General features: G+C 46.8%; 1 protein-coding gene across 2 annotated transcripts in view; it reads right to left on the reverse strand.

Moving 5' to 3' along the window:
- The window catches only part of LOC122390043 (acetylcholinesterase-like), a 48,609-nt gene extending 31,157 nt beyond the window's left edge, over positions 1 to 17,452 (reverse strand). Inside the window, exon 1 of one of the 2 annotated variants that reach the window (XM_043382632.1) lies at positions 17,286 to 17,452. In XM_043382632.1, coding sequence (XP_043238567.1) covers positions 17,286 to 17,301 — 16 coding nt within the window. In that variant the 5' untranslated portion in view covers positions 17,302 to 17,452. The remainder of the gene's footprint in view (positions 1 to 17,285) is intronic. The other variant, XM_043382631.1, reaches the window with a different exon arrangement.
- Positions 17,453 to 26,295: the final 8,843 nt, after the last annotated feature.

Below are 26,295 nucleotides of genomic sequence, written 5' to 3' on the forward strand. Positions count from 1 at the left end.
GAACTTGAAACTATACACTGTAATTAACGATCATTTGTCAATTATTACAAATTCTTCAAAATTCTTCTTTGAAAGCAAATGATTTCATTTCACTCAAGAATTGTCTTGTCCACCACTACAACCGCCACCCAGCCGCCATCCATTGGAAGAGATAGGCTCTGCGGCACAAAGTGTCGTTTTAAACTGGACTGGGAATCAATGCGTGATGCCATTTCGAGCTAAATTTATGCTCATTAGGTACCTAGAAGCATTAGGAACAACGCTCTGACTGTACATTTTTAGATTTTTGCCTCTAAATGAAAATATTTACAATCAAGTACTTTGCGAGCGCAGTTTAGAAGCTCCCGTAATGTTAAAGTCCTATCTCCTACACGCATGTAAATACTGCTCTAGGGAACCAACAGTTCGCATCGTGCTAGCTTTAAATTATATTCATATTGTTCCAAGTACTTTCCTGAACACTGTGGTGGGTGTACATTTTTCGTTTTTTGCTTTACAAGCGTAAAATTCGTCTGGTTTTACACCACTTCATTCGCCTCCATAGCCCCGTAAAGGCGCCGCGCGGCCCGGCCGGCCAGCGCCCGCTGTAGTTCCAAACACTGCCCGATAGATGGCAGGCGCAGAAGTGGTCCCAGCCGTCCCGGTACGTGAAGGAAAAGTTCGGACTATGCCGACATAACGCACTCGGAGAATGCCTTCAAAGCCTGTGGCCTAACTTCAAACCGTCCCATACGGTTCTTCTTGTAGTGTGCATATAATAAGAAGGCTGCACACGCTTACACATGCCTGAAGGTTGATTCGTTGACTTGAGCCATCCGTTTCCGATCTTTTTACTTTTTTCTTGGGCAAACAAGCTTTTCTTTTTAAAAGCAAAAAGCAAACCTTTTTACTTTTTTCTTGGGCACGGAATAAATACCAAAAAAGCTCTTTCAAGATGCAATGGGATAAAATCAAGCTTCAGGGGATGAAAGGGCGACAAAGTGAAAAATATGTATCAGGTTGACAGGCACTGTCAAATTTCTCCTTTGAAATTATGTATTTTGTTTGTTTAAAGGATATTGATGATTGTGTTAGCCCGGTAGTTGCTGGAGTAATACAGCAGTTATTTCGCCACCAACAACTCGCGGAGAGGGGGAGTGTTAGCCCCCCCCCCCCCTCCACGATACCTCGAGAACCAATAAGCGCATCGAGACGGGCGAGGCGGCAGACGAAAGATCGCGACAAGGGACTTCTGATGATTAGGTATCTTAACCCTCGCCCGACAAGGGCCTTTTCCATAACACGGACGGCGAGGGGGGCTGGTACGACCCCCCCCCCGGCGATTGGCTCCTATGGCACTTAGAAACACCAAATTTACAGGGTAGATGGGTCTATGGGATATCTCGCCCCTGTGAAAATTTGGTTGCTTTAGGTCAATATTTAGGGGGGTTTTGGGGGGTATAATTGTAAATTTTTTGCTAAAACAGGCCAAAAGTTTTTCGCTTATAACTTTTTATCTAATTAAGATAGAGCAAAGAGAAAAGCACCAGTGAACTCAGCACGTCAAGGCGCGTCGAATGATGTACTTGTTTGCTTGCTTAAGTGTACTTAAAAAGTTAAGCACATCTTAAGTACATCTTAAGTCTTAAGAATGGTCGCAATGCTTAATGTTGCATATCATTCGACTCGGCTGTTCAAGAAGAACAGAATGATTCCATTTTGAAAGCTGTATCTTTATTGTGTGACAAGTTATTGGCACAAACGTCATTTGACCTCAGTTGACCTCATTTGACCTGACCCATGGATAAGTACACCACACAAAGAAGCACCAAGTGACATAATGTTAAGTACTGTTGTTTCAAAGCACTAAAGTGATAGAACGAAGCGGATATCGCCAGTATTTTCCGAATTGAATATTTTCCCATTGGCTTAACATTACGACGCAATGACCTCTAACTGACCTCAGGTCAGTGACATGAAAAAACCGGAATATATGTTATACAACTCGGTGAACTTAGGACATCCTGAAAGTTTCAAGGAAATCAGTCAAAAACTGTGAGTTGGACAGGTGCATAAAGAAAATTGAAATTTGACCATGACCTTGTACCGGTTTTTCTGACCTGGTGACCTGACCTGAAAAGGCAGAGACCTGAAATTTTCAGGGAAGGTGCCAAAAGATTGCCCCAGAGGGTATGCCAAATTAAGTGGCGCGTAGCGCCGCCGTTTTTACGTTATTTGCGAAAAACCTTAGGAGGGGGTTGCATCAACCCCCCTCGTCGGGCGAGGGTTAAAGTTAAAGTATGAGGTCATGGAACGGATCAAGGCCAGGTCAAACACTTGAAATTGGGCTCACAGAAGCATGAACATTGGGATGTATGTACTTACTTCAGGCTGGGTGTCTCTCGTTCTCGGTTGTTACGTAAGCTCTGCCAGGATTGTGCAAAATCTGGCATCAAAGTGCTACACGACTGTCAGGCTCATGTAGGAGTCAGGTAAGCATATAGGTCAGGGTCAATGTCAGGCCAAACACATGCATATTTCCTTAAAAATCTAAATTTGCATTCGCTGCATATGAAGCCAGTTTCGTGGGTACTTGAGGCGTATAACTCGATGATGACATCCATCTTATCAAACAAGTACCTACCTACCAACGCTTTTGGTAAAGGTTAACTTCAAAAATACATGCATTGGTACATCAGGACTGTGAAATTATTTCGATGAATTGTTCGAGGAAGAAATAGGAACGTTTCGCATCCACCAAGTAGGACGCGGATTAAAAATCAATGTTTGTCCAGCAGCAAGATTTGTAAACAATCATCGCTGGCGATCTTTTACTTCTCGTCGCTGCCCTGGTCGCTGCGTGTGGTCCGTTACACTGCCCTAACAGCGCTGCTCTTTGTATGTATTCCCTGCATCCATTCGGCTGGCGCGCGGATGCTTTGATGTTCGGCCACCCGTGCATCTGCGTGTACCCCTCCCCTCCCCTCCCCCCTCCTCCGTCTGCTGGCGCGGCGGAGGGTCAGACTGGAGAGGTGGTACACTAGTGATGTCAATTATAGAAAATCGGAATACCGATACCAAAACAAATACCAACCAAAACCGTGAGAAAATACCGAAACCGAACCAATTTTGGAAGATGTCAGGCAAATGCCATCTTTTTACCTCAGCCTCTTACACATTAGTGAGGGTTCAAATACCAACAAAATACCAAAAATAGGATTTAAGTACCAAATGCCAAGTTGATATCAGTTTGGTATCGGTATATACCAAGAAGTTTGTATCCGATTGACATCTCTAGTGTACAAACACACACACACTGCCGGGCAGCGCGGAGAGCTCTGACGCACGTCATCAGTGTGTCGCCACCGGGCTCATCCATCAGCGGTCGTCAGCGGCGGCCGGCACACGGCCCAAGCAGCGCCATCCGGCGCCACCACACACTGATGAGGAAGTGCCCGATTGGCTGGCGTCAAGGGCGAGTGGGGGTAGGGGGGGGAGATGCGCTCAGTCACTGCCCCGGGCGGCGGCAGGGCCACGCGCACAGGACGCACGGCTGATCATGTGTAGGGAATGATGGACGTTTGAGCCCTGACAGCTACGCGCCCTAATCCAACAAGAACAAGAACAAGTGTGTGAGGACGCGGGGGATGCCGTGGAATCCGACAGACACAGACCTGTGCAATGTGCAGCTGGCGGGGAACCAGTCATGCTGCCCCGGTGCTCATAAATTATTATGATAAGACTGATAGAGTGGGTATTGTAAAAGACGTGTTTTTGAAAATCATAGCACTTTAATTATAGCTGTGTGTCTTTTAAAAGTACCTACAGGTGACGCAACTTTGCTTGTATTTTATACGGACAAGATTAAGTCGAAAGCATGATCGATGGAATATTTTTTCAGAAACCATAGACTCCTAATTTCTCAGAAACTAGAAGATTCAAATTCAATTTCACTGTAATGCGCGATGACTCTTCCGTTCACTTAGTCATGACAAGGAAAGCCAGACTTAGCTTTTACATCATCGCCGCGGACCCTGCCAAGCACAATAACAACGGTAGCAACCCTGAAGCCGGCTGGACACATTCTATTGGGGCTCTCTCACACGGCTCATCTGAACCCTCTCCTAAAATACATGCCGGCGGGGTCTTCAATTTTACAACAGCGACACGTGTTCCCAGGGAATTACAGAGCCTGGTGCCGACCGTATGATGTCGCCTACATTATGGTCATCCTGTGACCAGAAACCAAGGCTCGGGTGTCGCCACTTGGCTGCAGGCGACAGGCCCTGGCCGCAGGCCTTGTCTCTAAATCTCCACCGTTTGACCCTAACTTGAATTTGGTCCTTAAATACTGGTGGGTGTCTGAATTAATAGATGTGGAAAAGAAGACGCGTGAAATCAAAAATAATATTGACTTCAGTTTCAAAGCCCAAATTAATTGGTCACGTAACAACTGTCAAGACTGTAGGGGAAGTTGGGGCAATGCCGGAGTTGGGGCAAAGCCGAAATTCGAGATATTTCGAAAACCGTAAGACATGGATGCCACCTGTCAGTGATGCTCTGAATTAAGTGACTACAATTATCGCATGTTTGTTACGAGTCGTCATTCGGAATACTTCGGCTGTGAGGGCGCCAAGAGCGTTTTCAAGGTACGCGTTCCTTGTACTACATGCGCCTTTGAAGCTGCATTTCTTACTCATAATGCTACCGTTTGTCTGGCCAATTCGGTCAAGTAATCTTCAGCATGTCTTTGCATAAGTGTGCTGCCTATTTGAAATTTATACGGCACGTTGAAAAGTTATGGGCCTGCAAATGAAAGTATGGCTGGCTGGGGTAATGCCGAAAACGTGCAATTACGCACGTTAAAGCACGCTACGTGGACTTTACTGCTGTAGAATAGCAACGCGAATTTTTAGTCACACAAATTACACTTTCAACCGACACAACGGCCTGTTACCTATAAGGAATTATTTACCTGGCATTTTCTTATTATATCACACAATTATAACTTCCAGTGTGCACCAAGCGTCCTCAAGCTCTTAACCCGGCAGTTGCTGGGGTATTTCGCCACCCACCGTTTGCTGGGGGGGGGGGGGGCGTTAAACGCCCCCAGCCGATAACTCGAGAACCAATAGGCGCAGCGAAACGCACGAGGCGGCAAACGAAAGAGCGCGACGAGACGCTTCAGATGAATACTTTAAAGTTGAATTTTGAGGTCACAGGTCGGGTCAAGGTCAGGTCAAACACCTGAAATCGGGCTTTCAGTAGCATGGACTTCAGGACTTCGCAATTGGCGCCTCTCGTCATAAACTCTGTCCAAACGGTGCACAATCCATCATATAAGGCCTACAAGAGTGTCAGCTCCATGTAGGGGTCAGTCAAGCATAGGTCAGGGTCAAGGTCAGGTCAACCGGGTAGGCACATATCCCCGAAAATCAAAACTTATATTCGCAGCCGGTGACACATGATTTATAGGTAATTTGGGACGTAGAACACGATGGTGACATTCATTTTATCATATGTGTACGTGTTTGGCTCAAAAAGTTCAATTTAAGAAATGCATGTATCATGGTCGTGAAGTAGGGGAGAGCGGGGAGAGTTGTATCATGTCCAAGTTGTATCAGGGCGAATTGTGCCAAACTTATCCAATGGATGGCGCTCGCGACACGACCAGCCGACGAGGTTTTCCGGGCGCCATCTTTCCCTGTTCTGTCTTGTGGCTGAGTGGATGCGTCTCGAGGTGAGAGCCGATTTTATGTTTTTTTAATGTCATTCTAAAAAAATAAGTTGCAAGAAAATGTGTGTTCTGGGCATTTAGATGTGCACGAATTTGAAAGATCTCCGTAGCGGTGGTGAGGGTAGGTTCTAAGGCTGCGTGAGTAAAAACGGATTTCTCCAGCTGTCCGCTGTTTTTTGAGCACGAGGATGTTTTTTCCAAGATGGCGGCTATGTACATGTTGTATCAGAGCCGGGTGGGGTATGTTGTAACATGTATGTATGTATAGGTATGTTGCTTTTGATCGCGAAAGCTAAGCCCTGGCTCGCGTTTGTAGGTAGCTAGTCAATACTCGTTCCATTTCGGCACAATGTGTTGGCTTCTTTGCTCTTAACGGGCCACTTTTGCGTTTAGTCTGTTGATGTTTCGTTCGTTTCGATGTTTCGTTCGGATTGCATTGACCTAAGCTTGGTTTATAAAAGTGAAGCCTTTGAGCATATACATTGTATTAAATTAACCCCATTTAATGTTGTTATGTTCAAAACCAGTAGCAAGCACACTCCCTGAAACGTGAAATGCCTAGTGATTCAAATTACCCCACCATGTGATACAACTCACCCAAGCCATGGGGCAAGTTGTATCAAAAACATTGTTCTTTTCGGGAGACCGTAGAAGAAAAACTGGTAGAGGTGGCGGAAAAGTTACTTTGCACAAAAAAGCAGAAGAATCAAGGAAGGGGATAGTATGGAAATAATGAGTTTATCACGGATAGGTACGAGGTTATGGGTCTCGGAGTAAAAACTGATACAACCCACCCCACTCTCCCCTAGTCACGAAAAATTGCCAAGATTCAGTTCAAGATTATGGAAAATGCGGAACGATAATCAATAATCGAAGATAGCCATTTAATTGATCATGGTATTGGCAGTCTAATGGCGTTTACGGCATGTCTGTATGTCTATTTTGTGATTTGATATGATTTTTTGAACATATGCCGTTTTTGGTCGAAAACTCAGAAATCATGACGTCACTAAAACCTCGATATCTCAAAAATTTTCCGACCGATTTTTTGGAAACTTTGTCACAATAAACTTCAGTTAATTCCCTACAGGTACCCAAAATTTGGCGCGCGCCGTTTTTATGCTATGGCCCGGCGAAAAAAGTGGGGGCGTTTAACGCCCCCCCCCCCCCCCAGCAACTCGCGGGTTAAAACGCGTGTCAGCTTTGATAAATTCTGGATAAAGTTTGAGATAAAGTGGCAAAACATCAATGTCGGCATTCCCCGTAGATCATTTTTCCCATTTTCGGCTTTCCCCGCAGTCCGGGGCAACGCCGAAAAAGTCACTTCTTTGATATTTTTAGTTTGTGCGCTTAACGGTATGCGAATTCATCAAATGCGCCTGGTATGTTTGAAAGGCAAAAGACTGGCCTCTCGAATGACGCCAACAAGAATAACTGATGTTGTCTACCTTGCGTGCTACGGGCGTCAGAAAAAAAGTATTCGGCGTTCCCCCAACTTCCCCTACCTATTGCTTGAGCTATACAAGCGCCCAGTCGCGCCCCTCCCTCCCCTACCATCCGCTCCTGCAGCTATGCACTCCAGTGGGTCGTCACTGCGCCGGCCCACCCGCGTCCCGCGGCGGCGGCCCACCCGCGTCCTGCGGCGGCGGCTGGCGGCGCCGGCTCGGCTGTCGTTCCATCACTGCGGGAGGCCAGTCAGATGACACCGCCGCCGCCGCCGCCGGCTCCAGGGGCTCTGTCACCTCAGGACAGATGCACTGGCACCCGGCCAGACCATCGGTGACGGACGAGCGACGTCCAGCGGGAGAGTATCGGACCGACGCGTCCTCCCGATTCCAGCATCGGTCTCAGACAGGCCCGACTTACACGAAACACGGAACCGGTCCAAACTTTACCAATCAGCTCGGCCACTGGAGGGCGACTTCTAGCCAGGCGCGGTGGATCCTGGCGACCAGCCGGACTGGGTCCTCTCCGAGGTGCAATTTCACCTATCACCGACGACCGCACGACAGCGTCGGATGGTCCCGGATGGTCCCGGACGGTCCCGGATGGTCCCCGACACGGTCCCGGGCGGTCCGACCCGGCGCCAGCGCTGGCCCTGAGTGGTCTCTTTGTGTGGTCTGCCAGCGCGGTGACTCCCAGGATGACAACGAGAATCGCGTCCCCGGGCTGTCACGCTGAGCTGGGGTTGCCCAGCTGCCTAGTGAGATGTTGTCGGTAGGCCCATGCCGCAATTAGTGTTGCTGCCCGTTCACCGATAAGATGGAGCACGGTTAATTGAAATGACATAAATGCAGTTGTTATGTTTCCTTGACATAAATTGGTATAAATAAAAACACTTCTGTGGAATTTAGATACGCCTCATTAACCCTCGCCGGCACAGGCCATTTTGAGTCCTTCGACGGCACAAGGGGGGGGGAGGGTTGGTACGACCCCCCCTCGCGTTTGACCCCTGATCAGGGGTGGAGTTTTATATCTCTTTGTGGGTGCCCAAGCACCCACAAGGTCAAACTGAGCACCCACAAAAGCTCTTGAGCACCCACGGCCAAGAGATGGAGGTCAAATATCGAACTTATTGATGACTTTGGTCTCGTTTTTGGAGATAATATCGAATATAGTCTAGAGCTTATTTTACGATATGAGAAGTAGTTTTGGTGCCAATGCCAGGTGGCCTACTATTTTTATTTTCATTTTTGGTAAAAAAAATCATCTAATTAGGCTGTGACGAAAAATAAGTGGCCTAAATCCGATGAGAAAACAAGATTTGGGGGTACCCTAGGTTGAGCACCGGCAAGTTGAGCACCCACAATCGATTTCATAAAACCCCACCTCTGCCCCTGATGGAGCTAGAGCTTCGCGGAAAAAAACGAGCGTGTTGCCCGTCACGAGAGGAAGCCAATAATACCCAATTTTAAGGTCCTAGGTCATCGGTTGACCTTCCAGGTCAGGTCAATGACCCAAAAATCGGGAATATCGGGACCTGTTAGAAAGTCGTAAAGTGTGGCTGCTAAGAGGTTTTCCGGGGTGCTGATCACGAATATCGTGTTAGTTTTGATCACAGATGATGTCGTTAAGCGTTTAGACCAGGTCGGGTCAGGTCAGGTCAGGTCAACCGGTAGGGGTCGTGACGGGTATTCGTAGTACCTGTCATCTGCCTCCGACGGATTCGTTACATGTTACGAAGGCACCAAAACTACTTCGTAAATGTTCAAATGGTTGCTAAATTCGAATTCAGCTCCAAAAACTAGCCTAGAAACATGTAAAACTCGAAAAAGTGAACCGAGGTCACCAAAGGTCAATGACCTGACCTGACCTTCAGGTGACCTTGACACCCACCCTTATACATAGGAGCAACATCAAATCACATGTTTGAACGTTTGAAACTACGAAAAGCTTGCAAACGCGCGGCTAAAACGAGCAGACATACGCCGAATCGCGATTCCGGCCAAACATGGTCTCGGAAAAGAGTTCACAGGTCAAAGGTCATTTGGGTCAGGGTCATGAAATTTTCAGGGTAGGTGTAAAATTGATTAATGCGAGGGTACTGAAAGTTTCGTCGCGATCGGCCGCTTTTTACGCGAGTCATTCGCGAAAAACCTTAAGGGGGGTTGCATCAACCCCCTGTGCCGGCGAGGGTTAAACCATTATTCCATTAATCAATTATGTTTATTTGCAATATCAGCCACAAAGTGGGTGGTGAAATGGAAATAATGCTCCTTTTGTTTTTGTTTTTGTCGGGACGTTTTGCATTTTAGACTTTTGCATTACAATGCCAAAAACAATACCAATATATTGGGTACCATAACACTTGGTAGCAATTCGGGCATTCTAGCAATAAATAAAGCATTTATTTGAGCAACATATTGCCTGTTTTCAACGGTGCTTCATTTCTATTTGTTTACTTCTCCAATAACTGACGGCTAAATAAACAGCCCGTTTATTGATGGACGGCACTAAATGAGAACGTCAACCGACGGCAGTAGCCGATAACATTTCAAAGCGTCTCCGCTACAGGTGACACCAGGATGTCAAAATACGGCACTGTAAACATAGTTAGCAGTAACTGAGTGAGCTACGATAGACATTCGTCGCCCGTCTGATAGCTGTAACGGCCCAGTGTCCGTCCAAACACACCTGCCAGTCGGAAGCTAAGCTACACTGTTGTACGAAGCTTGTGCTTGTTACTACCTAATATGTTTCAGGAGGCATCTCTTGGTAGATATTGCAAGCAACTTATAACCTAGACGACCATGTTTTTTTTACAAATGTTCCGACCGAAAAGTTATAAGCTTCCAAAGTTCGAATGCTTAACCAAGGTTTAATTGATCATCTTTAATCAATAAATTTTCCGACGCCTGTATCCCGGCAGTTGCTGGGGTATTTCGCCACCCACCGTTTGCTGGGGGGTGGGGGCGTTAAACGCCCCCAGCCGATAACTCGAGAACCAATAGGCGCAGCGAAACGCACGAGGCGGCAAACGAAAGAGCGCGACGAGACGCTTCAGATGAGTACTTTAAAGTTGAATTTTGAGGTCACAGGTCGGGTCAAGGTCAGGTCAAACACCTGAAATCGGGCTTTCAGTAGCATGGACTTCAGGACTTCGCAATGGGCGCCTCTCGCCATAAACTCTGTCAAAACGGTGCACAATCCATCTTATAAGGCCTACAAGAGTGTCAGCTCCATGTAGGGGTCAGTCAAGCATAGGTCAGGGTCAAGGTCAGGTCAACCGGGTAGGCACATATCCCCGAAAATCAGAACTGATATTCGCAGCCTATGACACATGTTGTATAGGTAATTTGGGGCGTAGAACACGATGGTGACATTTATCTTATCATATGTGTACGTGTTTGGCTCAAAAAGTTCAATTTAAGACATTCATGTATCATGGTCGTGAAGTAGTCACGAAAAATTGCCAAGATTCAGTTCAAGATTATGGAAAATGCGGAACGATAATCAATAATCGAAGATAGCCATTTGATTGATCATGGTATTGGCAGTCTAATGGCGTTTACAGCATGTCTGTATGTCTATTCTGTGATTTTATATGATTTTTTGAACATATGCCGTTTTTGGTCGAAAACTCAGAAATCATGACGTCACTAAAACCTCGATATCTCAAAAATTTTCCGACCGATTTTTTTGAAACTGCGTCGCAATAAACTTCAATCAATTTCCTACAGGTACCCAAAATTTGGCGCGCCTGCGGCGCGCCGTTTTTATGCTATGGCCCGGCGAAAAAAGTGGGGGCGTTTAACGCCCCCCCCCAGCAACTCGCGGGGTATCCTCCCAAGTCCCAATGATTGTGATATTTTCATCTGTGATTTTATACTGCCAGTCCCACTGTCATAAGCCAATGCCCAGACATGAGTAGTAATCTCTTTCATAGTCTCCTCATCGCTAATTCGTTCCGGAAAACGATAAAAGAGAGCGACAGAGTGGACTAGGGTGTGTCAATGACAAGATCAGCTTATGTAAGCTGTTGTGCGATAAATGTCGCGAAAATGTAGGTGATCTTTTCATGGTAAATACCTAATGCTCATGCAATATGTGCTTTCTTACCTCTTACTTGTGATAAATAACTAATGAGTATTCTTTAAAACGTTTTTTTCATACCAGCTTTATCATTTTAATGGAAGCTTCTGTGACGTCGGGGCCCACTGAAAACTTTTTTACCATTTCCTGAAGGGTAAGCCCGCCATAGCATGGTAGCTTGACACACAGACGTTTTTTACCACCTTCCAGATGGTAAATTTTACTCTTTCATGAAGAGTAAACTCGCCAGGGAGGGGTAACATGACACACAGACGTTTTTTACCATCTTCTAAATGGTAAACTCTTTTGATTTACTCTTGTCTAGAGTGTAACATTTTTTGGGTTACACTCTTTGAAAGGGTAAATCTTTAGCGGAACCCTTTTCTTTGGAGTAACGCATCATCTTCTCTGTGCTTTACCCTCCTACATAGAGTATATTCTTCTGGCCTACCCTTTGTCACATGGTAATGTTTACTCTTTCCTTTAGTGTAAACCCCCCAGAGGATGGTAACAGACTCACAGACTCTTCCTTCAGAAGCTTCACGAAGCTTCTGTTTAACCGGAGCTCACCAACTAAAAAAAAACATGCTTCAAGAGCAACAATGTATATTTGGCTTCCTTACAAACATTGACGAGGGGCACACCAGCCATGAACATTGTGAGACTCTTTACTTATTCATACGAATTTATACAAAGCGTTCAGCAATGCACAAGCGATAAATAAACACCACGATACAACTTGAATGCAATTTGAATATGGATACCTACAAACATTCAGCGCCCTCATATTGGATAAGGCACAGCGCACAATTTTTGAAGTGAGCGACGGCGTTCCTGGGTGGTCGCCCGTCTGCGTGAGATAATGAGACTGGATCACTACAGTACAAGTCTTTTTCAAAGTCACCAACAAAATGCATAAACTTGTAGCATCACAACAAAATTAATGTACGTACTCACAACACTAGGCCACGTGGCCGTGCACGGGGTCCTGTTACCCAGGTCAAATTAGCACCACTCAACGGCACGCAATGCTCTAGCACATCGGTACTTACAACAAAATGTCCACAGAGGCTCTATAGGTGATGAACAGCACACAAGCACAATCACCAACGGCCACGCCGCGCGGCACCGACACTGCACACATCCTCTCTCGGAGACCAACGGCCGAAAACTGACAGATGCGCGCGGCCTTCAAACCGCAAACGGCTGATCTCGTTTCTGATTGGCTAATTGGTTCCATTTCAAATATCATCTTCACGAGGGTAAACAAGATCCACGCATGAAACAACTATCTGTACACGAGTCACGATACCCAGAAGGAAAGAGTTTCCATGATGTTCTGGATCGCGAGAGTAATATTGATATTTACATGGTAATAATACTCTACGCTGGCGAATAAGTTCATATTAACCACGTACCGTTACTATGCACATAATGGTAGCAGCGAGTTACCCTTTCAATATGCTCTTATCTTGCGGGTTTGATGAAAATGAACCCTCCAGGAGGTAGTAAAAAAGTTTTGAGTGGGATCGGATCGGATCGCGTCGGGGGAGTCCGATTTTTAAGCCTGTCTGATCGCTTTAAGTGCGCAAATAAGTAAGGCACGAGTCGAGCTATTGCAATGAATACAGAGCCGAAAGAAAAAGCAAGATTAAGATGAAATTTTCAGCTGGCCGATGTTAAAGGTATGGAGGTTTCACGTGGGCTTTCCATAAGAGCGCTATAAACGATTTAGATTAGATTGGCAAAGATCGGACTAAAACCAGTAAAACGCCTTATAGGGAGACAAACAGAGCGAGCGAGAGGGCGAGCCTTGCACGTGCGAAATTGTGAGGGGTTACCTCCAACTGACTTGTGCACGGCACCCTACTAACTAGTCTCTGGCAATGTGTCAAATTAGAGCGCAACCGGCGCGGCCCAGCCGTTCTCGAGATCTGGAAGCGGCACCCTGCACGTGCACACCTGCAAGTTGGATCCCAGATTACTTTTGCACGGCGCCTTTCTAATCGGTCCCTAAATGGTTACCAAATTTGGGCGCAATCGGTCCTGCCGTTCTCAAGATCTGGAATCGAACCCTGCACATGCCCACGTGCAGCAACATTCCAACTGTGTGACATGGAACTGAATTGCTTAGTGGGTGCCTACCTACATGCAAAGTTACAGCGCAATCGACCCAGTAACTACCGAGATATTGCAATTGTTACAAAACTGACACCCCTTCGTTTTGCACGTGGCATGTGCATAAGGGGCCACATGCATCGAAAAAGTATAATGCTTAGTGGAAGGAATCAAGCTTACCTCATATAAAAAAATACCGCAATTAAATCAGCCCAGCGATTGCTGAGTTATGAGACTCTCAAAAGCGTTACAGGCCGGGCCGGGCAGGGCCGCTCATACTGAGATTTTTCCGTTATGTGGGAAAGGCTCCGCTCGCTTCGCTCGCACCGTAATAAGCATCAAAGACTTTAAGCAACTGCATTTTAAACACGTACCTACACTGAAAACTTTTTTACCATTTCCTGGGGGGTAAACCCGCCATAGCATGGTAGCTTGACACACAGACGTTTTTTACCACCTTCCAGATGGTAAATTTTACTCTTTCATGGAGAGTAAACTCGTCAGGGAGGGGTAACGTGACACCCAGACGTTTTTTACCATCTTCTGTATGGTAAACTCTTTTGATTTACTCTTGTCTAGAGGGTAACATTTTCGGAAGTTACGCTCTTTGGAAGGGTATCTCTTTAATGTGACCCTCCTCTAAAGAGTAGCATGCCATCTACTCTGTGATTTACCCTCTTACAGAGAGTATACCCTTCTGGCTTACCCTCAGTCAAATGGTAATGCTTACTCTTCCCCAAAGAGTTTACCCTCCAGAGGATGGTAGCTTGACACACAGACGTTTTTTACCACCTTCCAGATGGTAAATTTTACTCTCTCATGGAGAGTTAACTCGTCAGGGAGGGGTAACGTGACACACAGACGTTTTTTTACCATCTTCTGTATGGTAAACTCTTTTGATTTACTCTCGTCTAGAGGGTAACATTTTTCAAAGTTACACGCTGTGGAAAGGTAACTCTTTAACGTGACCCTCCTCTAAAGAGTAGCATGCCATCTACTCTGTGCTTTACCCTCTTACATAGAGTATATCCTTCTGGCTTACCCTTAGTCACATGGTAATGTTAACTCTTTCCTTTAGTGTAAATCCCCCAGAGGATGGTAACGGACCCACAGACGCTTTCTTCAGAAGCTTCGCGAAGCTTCTGTTAACCGGAGTTCATCAACTAAAAACATGATTCCAGAGCAACAATATATTTGGCATGCCGTACAAACAATACCAGCCATGAACATTGTGAGACTCTCCATTTAATCATACGGAGTTATAACTCCGTATGAATAAGTGGAGAGTCTCATTCGATGGGCATATACGGAGTTATAACTCCGTATGAATAAGTGGAGAGTCACAATGTTCATGGCTGGTGAACCCCTCGTATTGTTTGTACGGAATGCCAAATATATAGTGTTGCTCTTGAAGCATGTTTTAACTCCGGTTATCAGAAGCTTCGCGAAGCTTCTGAAGAAAGCGTCTGTGGGCCCGTTACCATCCTCTGGGGGGGTTTACACTAAAGGAAAGAGTAAAATCACCATGTGACTAAGGGTAAGCCAGAAGGATATACTCTATGTAAGAGGGTAAATCACAGAGTAGATGGCATGCTACTCTTTAGAGCAGGGTCACGTTAAATAGTTACCCTTCCACAGCGTGTTACTTCGAAAATGTTAACTTCTAGACGAGAGTAAATCAAAAGAGTTTACCATACAGAAGATGGTAAAAAAACGTCTGTGTGTCACGTTACCCCTCCCTGACGAGTTAACTCTCCATGAGAGAGTAAAATTTACCATCTGGAAGGTGCTAAAAAACGTCTGTGTGTCAAGCTACCATCCTCTGGGGGGTAAATTATTTGGGGAAGAGTAAGCATTACCATTTGACTGAGGGTAATCCAAAAGGGTATACTCTCTGCAAGAGGGTAAATCACAGAGTAGATGGCATGCTACTCTTTAGAGGAGGGTCAGTTAAAGAGTGTCCCTTCCACGGCGTGTAACTTCGAAAATGTTACCCTCTAGACGAAAGTAAATCAAAAGAGTTTACCATGCAGAAGATGGTAAAAAACGTCTGTGTGTCACGTTACCCCTCACTGACAGTTTACTCTTCATGAAAGAGTAAAATTAACCATCTGGAGGGTGGTAAAAAACGTCTGTGTGTCAAGCATACCATGCTATGGCGGGTTTACCCTTCAGGAAATGGAAAAAAAAGTTTTCAGTGAACAAAGCGTTCAGCGATGCACACGCGGTAAATAAACATTACGATACAACTTGAATGCAACTTAAATATGAACACTTTAAATGAATACTTGCATATAAATAATAATAAAGCTCCCTCGAATTGGATAAGGCACAGCGCACAACATTTGAAGTGAACGGCAGCGTTCCTGGATTGTCGCCCGTCTACGTGGGATAATTAAACTGCATCACTACAGTGCATGGCTTTTTCTAAGTCGCCAACAAAATGCATCACAACAAAATGTATGTACCTACTTACAACACTCTGCCACGTGGCCGTGCACGGGGTTCTGTTAGCCAGATCAAACAAGCACCACTCAACAGCACGCAATGCTCTATCACATCGGTACTTACAATAAAATGTCCGCAGAGGCTCTATAGGCGATGAACAGCACACAAGCACAATCACCAACGGCCACGTGGCGCCGCACCGACACCGCTCACACCCTCCCTCGGAGACCAACGACGGAAAACTGACAGATGCGCGCGCGCCGCGCGGCCTTCAACCTTCAAACGGCCGATCTCGTTTTTGATTGGCTGATTGATACTCTTTCAAATATTGTCTTCACGAGGGTAAACAAGATCCACGCATGAAACGACCACCTGCACACGAGGCACGATACCCAGGAGGAAAGAGTTTTCGTCATGTCTAGGATTGCGAGAGTAATATTGATATTTACATGGTAATAACACTCTTTGCTGGCGAATAACTTCAATTGAACCACGTACCGTTACCATGCACATAATGGTAGCAGCGAGGTACCCTTTCAATATACTCTTATCTTGCGGGTTTGGTGAAAATGAATCCTCCAGGAGGTGGTAAAAAAGTTTTGAGTGTAAGCTTTATTGAAATTGGTTTGAAGTACCCATGCACTTCAAATATGCTCAACATTAGCCGTTATCACGACGGATATCTAATACATATTTGGTACACATTTGATGCAGATTTGGTGCAGATTCACTCATATTAGGCGAAGAAGTGGCATAAAGGTTGAGGTTAACCATGTCATACTATATAAGCGAAAAATAAAAATCAACGGGTTTTCTTCCCTCTGAAAGGCACATTTCCCAGTCACTTTGCTCGTCGACCTTTTCGTAGGTACTCGCGGAATCACGAATTTCGGAGAAGGTGGGAAGAGGGTAACTGTCAGTGACCCATTGACATGACCTGATCCGAAAATGGCTAAAGATAAAACGGGCAAGTTGATGAAGAAAGCTCAGAAGCCCTAGCTTTTAGGATATCTACCTTCTATCTCCACCCAGCAAATTAGTAGTAAGTGCCAAGTGGCGCAATCCTACAAATTCGCGATACCTATGCCGAAGAAGACTACTCTAATTAACAACTACAAGATAAGCCTTCAGATCTCCATCGTATGTCAACTTTGCTACCGATGGCACCCCAACCAAGCTGACGAAAACAAATGTGTAGGTTAGGTGCACACTTGACACACACTTGTCTCAGTGTTTGCCATTCGAAATGAAAAATTACAAATCTTGTAACAAGCTCTCGCACGTTCAGTAAGAAACAAATCTTATAGCCCAGCCGAAAAATGTCAGGAAATTGGAAAAAGATCATAAAAGCATGCTTCAAAGCATAATATCATGTTAGGGTAAGACGATATGGATCAAGAAAGTTCAAACACTGTATGCATTACATCCATGCCGGGTAGAGTACAGCAGAGGAGTGGGAGCCACGACCTACCGCGTCGAAGCGCCATGGCGGGACGAGTGCGCGCTGCTGCCTGGAGACGACCCAGCGGCGGTGGCTGCTCCCGGCACCTGACGGCCGGCTCTGGTGGCACACTGCGCGCTCCGCACCTGCCCACAGCCCGGTCAATAGTAACTCGCCGCGGCCGCCGCCGCCGGCCGCGCCGCTCGGCGGACACAGCGCCGCCCCGGGCAGCGGATACTCGCCGAACTAGAGGTGACGCAGCGTGCCGCCACACCCGAGATACTCTCGCGTGATGAGATCAGCCGATAATGCAGAATTCATCACAGGAGCAGGTCCGCCGGGACGGAACTTTCTGATGGAAAAACTTTAACGTTGGGATGGTTTGCAATCATGTTGCAGTCCTCACGTCGACAACTGCCGACCGGAGCCTGGTTCCCTCCCCGACATGTCCCTATGAGCTGAAATATCTTACCTATGTAGGTATACCAGATACCTGCCTAGCTCATTTTTTGTTTATTTTGCTATGTTGAACCACTTTGTGCCTTGATACCATTATACAGGACCATAGAAAGACCCAAGTCCTCCCGAGTATAGAGCCAACACATATTTATTCTTGATCACACTTCTTTGCTGCGGGTCGACCAGTCACCTTACGAAACTACGAATAAAGAGCAGCTCAAGCATCCAATCGAAGAATATCACCGGGGTGAACGTTTAAGTAGCAGGGTGGGAAGTCAGAAAAATACATTTTCTTTCCACCGGGAACGAAACTAGGCAATTGTTTGATGGAAGCAGCCATCACAGCATCAGACAATGCGCCATCGTGGTTCGGCGCTCGTATTAAAAAGGAAGGTCACCTGGGAGCGTAACGGGGGAAAATGCCTCCGATTGTGCAATCCGGAACATGGGAGAGAGAGAGAGAGAGAGAGAGAGAGAGAGAGAGAGAGAGAGAGAGAGAGAGAGAGAGAGAGAGAGAGAGAGAGAGAGAGACAGACAGAGACAGAGACAGAGACAGAGACAGAGACAGAGACAGAGACAGAGACAGAGACAGAGACAGAGACAGAGACAGAGACAGAGACAGAGACAGACAGAGACAGAGACAGAGACAGAGACAGAGCAGAGAGACAGCGTGAAAAAGAGGAAAAGAGAGATAGTGAGAGAGAGAGAGAGAGAGAGAGAGAGAGAGAGAGAGAGAGAGTGATAGAGAGTGAAAGAGAGAAGGATGGAGCGAGAAAGAGAAGGAGAGAGAGAGAGAGAGTAAGAGGGAGAGAAAGAGAGAGAGAGAGAGAGAGAGAGAGAGAGAGAGAGGGAGAGAGAGAGAGAGAGAGAGAGAGGGAGAGGGAGAGACTGGAAGATGGACTTACCTATAACGTGAAAGGGTGCTCAATGCCCAGCTACTGCTATAATGCAGAAAGAAGGGATAAAAACTTTAGAAAATCATGGGGCTAAATGTGGCCAAGCAAATTGCATGTCACCTACAGGATGTTTGAGCTAGAAGGTCCAAAAACGTCTATCAATGTAACAAATGCAGGTAAGTACCTACCTACCTACCTACCTACCTACCTACCTACACATCACAAAAGTTTTCGAGCTTCCCCTCTTCCAAGCAAAGATACAGTCACACTCTTAAGTAACACATGGCTATACCTACAACAGCCACGTGCAGCATACAGAGGAGCGCGACGCCGACGTAGCATCAATGTCAAACTTGTTACTCGGAACAAATCAATGACGCTGATTTGAAAGGTAAAATCCATCGACGACCATAACGTTATCATGCTTTTAATTGTTTATTTTCTTGTGGTCTTTGCTGATTCGTCTTTTTTAACCTTCGCCCTGGTGGGGGGGGGGGCCATTTTGGCCCCCCCCTGTGGTTTTTCAGCGATAACTCAGAAACCACTTGAGTTAGCGCCCTGAAACTTTGTATAGCTGTTTATTCAACATTTTTACATCATGTCCTTTTTTGGGGGGTTCGGGTCAGGTCAGGTCAGGTCACAAGGTCACCAAAACTGACACCACCTCTAAAAAAGTTCAAAGCTCTCTCAAAGGCACAGCTTTTATCCGATCGATGTAAAATTTACAGTACTTGAAGATGTCACCCAGCTCTACAAAATGGCTATCTCGGATTTTTTATAAATGTGACCTAAGGTCAGGTCAGGTCATCGCTGCTCCCCATTATAAGTCAATGGGAGAATCGAAAAGTAGTTGTTTTTCAGCTAAATCGGGCGTGATTGTTCCTATATTTCGTTATTGAAGTGTCTTGGGTCAGCAAATCACAGCCCATGTGAAACCATTTGCTTGTGACCTCGCTGAGGTCACGCTAGGTCATCTCCCTGGTCACCAGAGGTCACCAGCGGTTTTTCTGCACTTACTTGTTATTGAATAGAGATAGAGACTCCGTTCGACGTTTATCGTGTTTGTCTCGTCAATGCGGATCGAATGATATGCAGCATGACCTATTTCGGTAAGGTCATGACCTTGACCTGAGGTCAAATTTTCAAAATGACCTTTCGAGGTCAAACTATATATCATTCGACGCGTCTCGACGAGCCAAGCACGATGGTGCATGAATCGTTTCTCTATTTTCTCGTGAATGCATGCTATAGTTAAAAACATTTTCAACGAAATTTGCCAAGTTGACCTTGCATGACCTCTGTAGGCCAAACCGTTGAGCTGAGGTCAAATCTGACGAACCTTGGCGAAAGAGCTTGAAAAGAGCTATCGATTGCTTTTTTCCGCGGCTCTCTAGCTCTTCTAGTTTCCGAGCTACAGCGGAATATGTCCGGCAACACCGAAAACACTGAAATTTGACCTATGATGACCTCTAGCGACCTCAATATTGACCTTAGCGAAAAAATGACCGAAATACTTTCGAACGTACTTGTTATGGGCTTTCGTTTGCTTTTTTCCGCGTCTTCCTAGCCCTCTTCGTTTTCGAGTTAGACGGGGGGGGTCATTTTGGCCCCCCCCCCACCAGGGCGAAGGTGGCTCAGACCCACACCAGGGCGCGGGTTAACAACCTACGGCGGTCTGGCGATGCCCAGCATTGCCCTCTCAGGTAACACAGCTATCTGTTCACTAAGGCACAATTAATCCGACATTCGTGAAGACAATCATTCGACTATGTAATACGCTACCCTGAGCTGCTGCCGTTTTGGCGCCGCCTAGCGCCTGGACTCCGCCTGCCCGCCGTACGCCCGAGTGGTGCGGCACAGTATACCAGCGCAGGCACCTCGGCGGCCCCGGCGGCCATCTCCAGCGCTGCCGCCGTAATGGTTCACCGTCACGGGTCGTGGAGCGGTGTGGACTGGGACAGTGCCTCTGCGGCCGCGCTGCAGGGTGACTTGTGCTTACGAAGAGGATCCTCGGTGAATGTGTGCTAACATTTGCTTTCGAAACTTGCTCTGTCCATGCCGTTTGTGTGACGTTATCGTGCACTTGCCTATCACTACTTTGAAGTAGAGCCCTCTACAAACTGCGTGGTAGGTATTCTTTTTTCGACAAAAACGACAATAACGCGAATACTATGCTATTGGTCATTCGGAAATCGTGACAGCAAGACGCGCGAGACTCCGCACCTTAAATTGGCATCATCACCGTATTCATTTTCCATCTAGTTCGGTAACAAAACCCAAAAGTGCCCCCAAAACAAACTTTTGCATTTTGTTGCCTCACAAGGCGTTTATCTTGTTTAGTGATAGACCTAATCGAAGGAGTGGATCATTGCGCATCTATTTGCAGTGAGTTCCGACCGACTGATAGCATAGCCTTTGAGTTATCATCGGTTTTGTCGAATAAAGAATACTTACCACGCAGTCTGCTGAGGGCTGTGCATAAGTTACAGATGTTGAGGAACGCTACTTTTACCTATACCAACATTACCGAGAAAAGCAGACAAGGTAGGTTACTATTATAATGTTATTATTCAGATGCGATTCTGACGATTGTCTATTCAAAAAAAAAAAGACAAACACAAGTAAATTCTTAATAAATTGCTCAGGAAAATAAAAATTGCAGACATCTTGAAAACATCGTAAACACATTGTACGATCCTCGCCACTGAGATGCACTTGATGCCGCAAATAACCTCTTATGAACGTCATCTGGCTCACAACGTTACACATCGGTCGGGGCGGCGGGTCTGAGGTCGCTCAGCAGTCAGCTCAGGCGGCGGAACGGGCCATCGTCGCGTCCACACCGCCATCGCCTGCGGGCAAACGGCGACCGGCGCACCCAATATCGGCCGGGCCGGCGGCGTGCTGCGCTCCCCCGGCCGCGCGGCCCACAATATACCGTCACGTGACCGGGCGCACAATGGCCCGGCGGCGTCACGTGACCGGCGGCTACAATGAGTGCGTCCGGCGGTCGCGGCGGTTCGCTGGCCGCCGGCGCTGATGACGGGCAGGAGAGGGCTGTGACCGCCGGCTGCCGTCCGGAGCTTAATGGAAGGAGGAGAGCAGGGCGGCAGACGACGGGACGTACCCGCGGGCGCGGCGGGGCACTGGACGCCCGCCCCGCCCCGCCCCGCCCCGCCCCGCCGGGGTTCGATAGAAGCGGCCACGCAGCCGCTGTCAGAATGATGATGCGTGTCAGACGGAAAGAGGAAGCGTCGCAGTAGCCGGCAATGTGGCGAGACGGTTGAGCTTTGCTGTGTATGGCTATTCGGCTATCTGCGATCCCACTGACCTTTGACCAAGGCGTTTGACATAGAGCTTAAAAATCTATTCAATGAGCTTTATTAACCCTCGCCCGTTTTACAGCCGCTACCGTATACGAGTGGCGGAGGCAGGGGGGGGGGGGGGGGGCAGGGCCAGGGTCCATTGGATTCCCAGCCTTTAGGCCCCTGGTCAAGCTAGAGCTTTGTGGGATTTGGGAAAGAAGGAGCGTGCTGTCCACGACGAGACAAAGCCGATGATATCCGATTTTAGGGACCTGAGTCATTGGTAACTACGTTAACCCGGCAGTTGCTGGGGTATTTCGCCACGGCCACCGTTTGCTGGGGGGGGGGGGGGCGTTAAACGCCCCAGCCGATAACTCGAGAACCAATAGGCGCAGCGGAACGCACGAGGCGGCAAACGAAAGAGCGCGACGAGACGCTTCAGATGAGTACTTTAAAGTTGAATTTTGAGGTCACAGGTCGGTCAAGGTCAGGTCAAACACCTGAAATCTGGCTTTCAGTAGCATGGACTTCAGGACTTCGCAATGGGCGCCTCTCGTCATAAACTCTGTCAAAACGGTACAAAATCCATCATATAAGGACTATAAGAGTGTCAGCTCCATGTAGGGGTCAGTCAAGCATAGGTCAGGGTCAAGGTCAGGTCAACCGGTAGGCACATATCCCCGAAAATCAAAACTGATATTCGCAGCCTGTGACGCATGTTTTATAGGTAATTCGGGGCGTAGAACACGATGGTGACATTCATTTTATCATATGTGTACGTGTTTGGCTCAAAAAGTTCAATTTAAGAAATGCATGTATCATGGTCGTGAAGTAGTCATGAAAAATTGCCAAGATTCAGTTCAAGATTATGGAAAATGCGGAACGATAATCAATAATCGAAGATAGCCCTTTGATTGATCATGGTATTGTCAGTCTAATGGCGTTTACGGCATGTCTGTATGTCTATTGTGTGATTTTATATGATTTTTTGAACATATGCCGTTTTTGGTCGAAAACTCAGAAATCATGACTTCACTAAAACCTCGACATCTCAAAAATTTTCCGCCCGATTTTTTTACAACCTTGTCACATTAAATTTCAATCAATTCCCTACAGGTACCCAAAATTTGGCGCGCCTGCGGCGCGCCGTTTTTATGCTATGGCCCGGCGAAAAAAGTGGGGGCGTTTAACGCCCCCCCCCCCAGCAACTCGCGGGTTAAACTTTAACCCTCGCCCGTATCTTGGTGTTTTGCCAGCCACGAACGTATGATGGGGTCCGTTGACCCCCCGCCCTTTTGCCGTTTCGCCCCTGATTGAGTTAGAGCTTCGCGGAGAAAACGAGCGTGTTGCCTGTGACGAGAGGAAGCCGATAATACCCTATTTTAACCCTCGCACGACCAGGCCATTTCTCATAACACGAACGACCAGGGGGGGGGTTGTTACGACCCCCCCCCCTGGCGTTTCGAAACGGAAGGTCGTAGAGCTTAGCGGAAAAAACCAACGGATTGCTCTCAACGAGATCTCGCGATTGGTGGTATATTTTTTGGTCCTAGGTCAACATTTGACCTACTTATGACCGGTCAAAGGTCAAATTTTCCGAAAAAATCAAACTTTTTCAACTTTCCGCGGCGATTGCGGCAAAACGGTGGGAGATATCGACTTGAAACCTTCACTATCGTGTTCCTTGATCAATTCTCTATCGTTTGGTATGTATTTCGTTTCCCTAGCTCTAAAAACGACGCGTTGGGAGCGCCGGAAGTCGGCAAGGTCACAGTCGGCGGCAGAAATTCGAAAAATCAAAATTTAAATTTTTGAAATCTGATTGTATTTTTGGATTTGGGAGGTCCATTTGCTCCCTATAGAAGCTAATATTGCTGCATATTCCCATTGAGGTGACAAGAATTAGCAAAATAGTGGTTCGGGCGCTTTTCAAAAATAGTACCGGACGCTGTTCCTCTTGTGACGTCATCGCTCCGTGACCTGACCTGACCCGGTCAATTTTCTTGCACCACACGATAGCCAATGCTTGCCCCAACATGCATGGGAAGTTTCATCATGATCCATCAAACAATGTGGGTATCACCGGCAGAAAACCTAGGGATTCGGCGCACACGTTTGGTAACTGTCGGCCGGAGGCTGTACCTCTTATGACGTCATAACTCCGTGACCTGACATGACCCGATCAATTTTTTTTCGGCAAAAGATGCGCAAAGGTTGCCCCAGAGGGTATTGAAAATTTCAGCCCGCTACGACAAGCCGTTTAGCGTGCACTTCGAAAAAACCTCAGGGGGGGGGGTTGATACAACCCCCCCCCCCCTAGGCGTTCTAGGGTTAAGGTCGTAGATCATTGGTTGACCTTCCATGTCATGTAAATGACCTAAAAGTCGGGAAAATCAGGACCTGTTAGAACGTCGTAAAGTGTGGCTGACATGAGGCTTTTCGGGGTGCTGATCACGAGTGTCGTGTTAGTTTTGATCACAGAAGACATGTCTTCATGCATTTAGGCTAGGTCGGGTCAGATCAGGTTAGGCCAACCAGTAGGGGGTCTGGTGGGCATTCGTATTAGGTGTCAAGTGTCAACCGCCTCTGGCAGCTTCGTAACATGTTACGAAAGCACCAAAACCACTTTTTAAATGTTCAAATGGCTGCTAAATTCGAATTCACCTCCAAAACTAGCCTAGAACATGTAAAACTAAAAAAACGAGGTCATCAAAGGTCAGTGACCTGACCTGACCTTCAGGTGACCTTCAACCTATTGCATGGGAGCAATATCACATCACATGTTTGAACGCTTGAAACCACGAAAAGACTGAAAACGCGAGCTAACACGAGCCGACATACGCCGAATCGCTATTTTGGCCAAACATGGTCTCGAAAAATAGGTTACCAGTCGAAGGTCATTTGGGTCAGGGTTATGAAATTTTTAGGGTAGGTGTAAAATTGATTAACGCGAGGGTACCTACTGAACATTTAGTCGCGATCGGTCGTTTTTTTTACGCGAGTTATTTGCGAAAAACGGGAGGGGGCTTTCGACACCTTCCCCCCCCCCTATACGGGTGAGGCTTAAAACTTAAACGTCAAATTTCGCCATGATCGAAGGGTAGACAACAAGTTATGACAACAAATTATGTGTGGGAGCTAGTAGGAGTCAGGCTGGTGTAGGTGCATACGTACGGTTCTCCAGTAAAAGTCTTGTTGGTTTTGCTTTTTCGGACATATCTGGTCCTATATAATGTTTAAATGCATAAGTATCAACCCGAATTATGTGTATGCACATTTACCACGAGACTGTGAAATTGCATCGTTGTATGCCAAATACTTTCCGAGATATTCACCAAAAACCTCATTTTCTGCCGTTTGGGGTATTCTGGCCGCAATCTTCCTGGGGTCGCCTATGACATCAGTAGAGCCATCTAACGAGAGGAACGCGGAAACACAGAATCATGAATGAATCGAGTGCGTAGTAAACGGTGTATGAAAGGGAGACTCGGCAGAGGCTATCCGGGTGGCCGGCGCGCGGCGCGCCCTCAGGCATCGGCCGACCCTTCGGACCGCGTGGGGTCAGAGGTCGCGCTCGGGAAGTCTCGGCTCTGGGTTTTAGCGCTGTGCAGTCAGGAAGGGAGCATAGGATAGCGCTAGCCCGACTGACTAGTATCTCGGCTGATTCGTGTGGGGTGAAAAGAGCACGGAACGGGATGGTGGCTAGTGGTGGATGATGGGATGGTGGTTAGGTTAGTGCGTACTGCGTAGAACGTAGCTGAACATGCATTTTTTTCATCGCAAACAACATGCAGCATAATGTGCGGGATTATGCCAGAACTCATACACAAAGGAAATAACATTTCGGCCGAGGGAGTGGATGAGTGCCGTGACAAAGCATGACCATGCTGCCAAAATCGGGATGCTTTTTTGCCCCCATTTTTTTTACCCCTAACCCACGAGCCGCTGGGGGGCATAAAGTTGCCCCCCTTTACGTTTTATGAAATATCTCCGAAACCTGATAAGCTACGAACGTGAAACTTGGCATAGCTTCAAATGAATACCTAGGCAATGTTTGAGGAAAATTTGGTGGTTGTAGCACCTAAGATGACGTCACAGTGACGTCATAAAGTTTTGTCGTTTTCCGATATGGACCGTTTCTGATGACGCTGAGTATGAAACTCAACTGTAAATGAACTAGACAGCACCTGCTGTCATCCTAAAACATCTAACTACACTTCCATCTAGTTTCTGGCCAATAATCGACCCTTTATATTCGGTCCCATATATCTGATGTATCGTGAGGAATATGAGAGTCGCAAATCTATTATTTCACTTATGACGTCACTGTGACGTCATTTCAAATGGGATCGACACCAAATTTGGACACAACCTCGGCTA

This window comes from Amphibalanus amphitrite, unplaced genomic scaffold, assembly GCF_019059575.1.
Source record: "Amphibalanus amphitrite isolate SeventyFive unplaced genomic scaffold, NRLGWU_Aamphi_draft 000380F_arrow, whole genome shotgun sequence".
NCBI classification, from domain to species: Eukaryota; Metazoa; Arthropoda; class Thecostraca; order Balanomorpha; family Balanidae; genus Amphibalanus; species Amphibalanus amphitrite.